Here is a 3,797-nt window from a genome sequence, read left to right on the forward strand (position 1 = left end):
CGTGAAGGGCTCCCGACTCGGCAGCGGGAAAACACGGCCTCGGTCTGATCTAGAGCTAGTCTAGGCTGCCGGTAACTCGGCAGCGACTTTACCCCAGACTAAACTTAGACGGCACGTCTTTTTTTAATAAAAAAAAAAGACACATTTATTCAGCGTCATGATCTGTTACAGTTAGCAATCGACAGCACGGGCGCGCAAATAAAACCGAGGCTCTCGGGAGCGCTCGTAGGAATGCTTCCACGGCACGGTAAAACTAAAATAACCTGTTATACAATTAGTCACAAATACAGTCCTGTTCGCAAAGGAGACTTTTGTCTAATACATGTCTTCATGTAGCAGCTACCCCCTGCCACAACTGTGATTTGGCTGAGTTCACAACTGTTGTAACCTGCAGCTTCCCTGTCCTTTCTCTGGCTCTCCTCTCCTGCTAAGCTTTGTTTCCTGTTGAATAACATGGAATAAAGTTAATCTAAAGCACATTGAGACTCAAGGCTACAATCCGATAGCGAGCTCGTTCCCCACGCGTCGCTGACGCGATTCAAAACAGCTGCAGTTTTGACTGCGGTTAACGGCTTTCGACTTGCTTCGCGCTCGCTCGGCTGCTTTACGGGTATAGGTCGAGCGGCGCGCGCGCTTCCCGCCGGGCCTTACCTGGGCGTTAAAACCTCCTGCCGCCGCCGTAGCTGCCGCCTCCGCTCGAGCTGCCGTAGCCGCCTGYGGAAAGGGAGAGGGGCGTCACGGGGAGGGTCGGGTGCCGACGGGGAGCGTCCCGAAAGGAGCTYGGAGCCCGCGCGGGGGGTCGCTCACCGCCTCCGTACGGCCCCGAGCTCCTGCCCCCGAAGTTGCCGCCCTTCATGGGGCCGAAATTGGACGACTGATTGTTGTAACTGCCGAAATCGTTGTAGTTCCCGCCTCCTCCGAAGTTGCTGCCTGCGGAAGGAGAGGGAAGGGGCTGACGTGAGGCGGGAGCGGCGGAGAAAAGGGGAGAAAAAAAATCGGGGAACGCCGAGGGCGAGGCGGCTTACCCGTGCCCGCTTCGGAAAGCCCGTTCCGCACGGCGAGCGCCGGGCCCCGTGCAGGACGCCTGCCTCCGCTGCCGCCGCCAAAGCCGCCGCCGCCGCCGTTGTTATAGCCGTCGTAGGTGCTGCTGCCGCCGTAACCTCTGTTGCCGCCCGAGTAGCCGGGGCCGCTGCCGCCGTAACCTGCGGGAGAAGGAGGCGGCCGCTGAGCTCCCAAAGCCGCTCCGCGGGCAGGCGCGTGGCGGCCGGGCTCCGGGTTCGGCGCTGCAGGCGAGCGGGTTTTTTTCCCCCCCCCCGGCGCTGCGGGTCGGCTGCGTCCGCTCTCTGGGCTAGGCCACGGGGCCGGCTGGCGGCATCATCATCATCGGCGGCGGCGGCGAGCGGCTCGGCGCGCTCGGGCCGCCGCCCCTCGAGTGAAATCCCGCTCTGGCCTTACCGTCGTTGCCAAATCCATTATAGCCGTCTCCACCGCCTCCATAACCGCCACCGCGGCTGCCACCAAACCCACCTGAAAAGAACAAACCTTTTGTGTTCAGTCCGTCCACGCGGGGCCGGGTGGTTTAAGCCGCCGGAGAAAAAAATAAATAAAATAAAATAAAATAAAAAGTCGGGCTGCGAATCCCGCCGAGCCCGGCGTGGAGGGGCCTCGSGGCCGAGCAAACCCGGCACGGTCGCTAAGAGCCGGAACGGTGGCAGCCAGGAGCGGTGGCGGTATTTTGGAGCCGTTTAAGAGGGGCTAAGTTTGGAGCCGTGTCCCGGGCCGACGGCGTCCCTGCGGGCTGGCAGCCGGACGGGGCGCGCCGTTCCGAACCACTTACCGCGGCCGCCGAAGTTGCCGCCGCGGCTGAAGTTGTCATTACCGCCGAAACCGCCTCCGCGGCCGCCGCCGAAATTGCCGGAGCCGCTGCGGCCTAAAAGAGGGGGCGGAGGGGGACAGCCTTTAGGAACAGCGCGGACAGTAAGGTCTAGCGTCAGCTGGGGGCGACGGGGAGCCGGGGGCGAGATCGGAGCGCTCACCTCTCTGGCTGGCCGAAGCGCTGGCCATCTCCTGCTTCGACAGGGCTTTCCTCACCTCGCAGTTGTGCCCGTTCACAGTGTGGTATTTCTGAACTGCGGGGGAAGGAAGCAGCGTTCCGGAGGCTGCCGCGGAGCGGGACACCCGGCTCCGTCTCCTCCCCGCAGCCAGACTTACTGACTATCTTGTCGACGGAGTCATGGTCGTCGAAGGTGACGAAAGCGAAGCCCCTCTTCTTGCCGCTGCCGCGGTCCGTCATGATCTCGATGACTTCGATTTTGCCGTACTGGCCAAAATAGTCTCTCAAGTGATGCTCTTCCGTGTCTTCCTTGATGCCGCCCACAAAGATCTTCTTGACCGTGAGGTGGGCTCCGGGCCGCTGGGAATCCTGCGGGAACAAGGCGCGGGGTGGAAACGGGGCGGCGACGGGGCGCCGTGGCGCCGCCAAGTGTCCCGGAGCCTCCGTCCTCAGCACCGTCACCCGCGYGTTTAGACCCCGGCCGGCCGGCAGCGCTCCGAAGCACACGGTCCCCTCTCGGCAAAGCCCGGAGCGAGGCGTTTAAGCCCGGAAAGGTCGGAAGTTGAGCCCCGCTTTGGGTTACCGCTTATCCGGGCTGCGGAGGCTACCCCGGGCCCCCCGTGGGCCCCTCTACGCCACATCCCAGCACTCAGCCAGGTCCCTCCGGCCCTTAAAAGCGAGGTCCAAGAGCGTTTCGTGACCGCTGCGGGATTGGTCGGAGAGCCGCGGCCCGAGGCATCGTCTGAGGCTCAGAGGAGCTCCCGGCACCACCTGGATGCGGCACGTCGCAGCGGTCAGCGCGGGCTCGCGAGCGGTGGGGCTGCGTCGGGCGCCCAGCGCCCCGCGGGGGCGTCCGCGCGGTTCCTACCTCTCTGGACACGGCCCTCTTTGGTTCGACAACTCTGCCGTCGACTTTGTGCGGCCTGGCGTTCATGGCAGCGTCGACCTCTTCCACCGAGGAATACGTGACGAAGCCGAAGCCTCGCGAGCGCTTGGTATTCGGGTCCCGCATCACCTGGAAGGACAAAAGCCACGTCGGGCGAGGAGCGGCGACAGCCACGAAACCGGCCGGCGGCAAACGCGGGGAGCAGCGACCCCGCTCTCCTCAAGGACGCCGTCGGGGAGCGGCCGCCACGCGCGGAGATGCCACTGCACGCTCCTACGTCACGGATCAGGGAGACCGGGGGATATTTTGGGGCCGCGGCTTGCCCTGTCCTTACGCTGTCCCTCAGCGCCTTCGCCTTTCCCTTCTGCAGGGGCAAATCCTGGCCCGAGCAGACATTTGCTCTACCCAGAACAGCTACTTTCCGTTTAACCCGCGTAAATACGCTCCGAGCCCATCAGCGTTACGCCGCCGGGGTTAACGCCGGTCTGACACCCCTAGAGAGCCGGGTCGCCCACGGAGGAACCACAACCGGAGCCGCGGAGGGCTGAAATTCGTTCGCCCGCCTCCTTCCTCCACCGCTTTGACTCCGCTCGGCCCGGCGGAGGAGACCCGGGCGAAGCCGCAGCACGGAGCGCCGCGAGGAGGCAGGACGGCGCGGGCCGGGCGCTTACCACGCAGTCGGTCAGGGTGCCCCATTGCTCGAAGTGGCTACGGAGGCTTTCGTCTGTCGTTTCGAAGCTGAGGCCGCCGATGAAGAGCTTGCGCAGCTGCTCGGGCTCCTTGGGAGACTGGGGGGAGAAGAGAGCGATACGAGGGGGGTTAGCGGGGTAACGGAGCCGCCCGGTCACCCTACCTGTC

At 64.1% G+C, this 3,797-nt stretch overlaps 1 protein-coding gene across 1 annotated transcript in view; it reads right to left on the reverse strand.

Moving 5' to 3' along the window:
- Nucleotides 1-650: 650 nt before the first annotated feature.
- HNRNPA1 (heterogeneous nuclear ribonucleoprotein A1) overlaps nucleotides 651-3,797 on the reverse strand; it is a 6,628-nt gene continuing 3,481 nt past the window's right edge. The window contains exons 2-10 of the mRNA XM_026061802.1: nucleotides 3,611-3,727; nucleotides 2,922-3,068; nucleotides 2,212-2,422; nucleotides 2,037-2,129; nucleotides 1,838-1,957; nucleotides 1,456-1,527; nucleotides 1,026-1,202; nucleotides 808-930; nucleotides 651-714 (exon numbers count right to left, since the gene is read on the reverse strand). Of these exons, the coding sequence (XP_025917587.1) occupies nucleotides 659-714; nucleotides 808-930; nucleotides 1,026-1,202; nucleotides 1,456-1,527; nucleotides 1,838-1,957; nucleotides 2,037-2,129; nucleotides 2,212-2,422; nucleotides 2,922-3,068; nucleotides 3,611-3,727 (1,116 nt within the window). The 3' untranslated portion in view covers nucleotides 651-658. The remainder of the gene's footprint in view (nucleotides 715-807; nucleotides 931-1,025; nucleotides 1,203-1,455; nucleotides 1,528-1,837; nucleotides 1,958-2,036; nucleotides 2,130-2,211; nucleotides 2,423-2,921; nucleotides 3,069-3,610; nucleotides 3,728-3,797) is intronic.

The sequence above is a fragment of the Apteryx rowi genome, unplaced genomic scaffold, assembly GCF_003343035.1.
Source record: "Apteryx rowi isolate R43461 unplaced genomic scaffold, aptRow1 scaffold_1858, whole genome shotgun sequence".
Taxonomy (NCBI): Eukaryota; Metazoa; Chordata; class Aves; order Apterygiformes; family Apterygidae; genus Apteryx; species Apteryx rowi.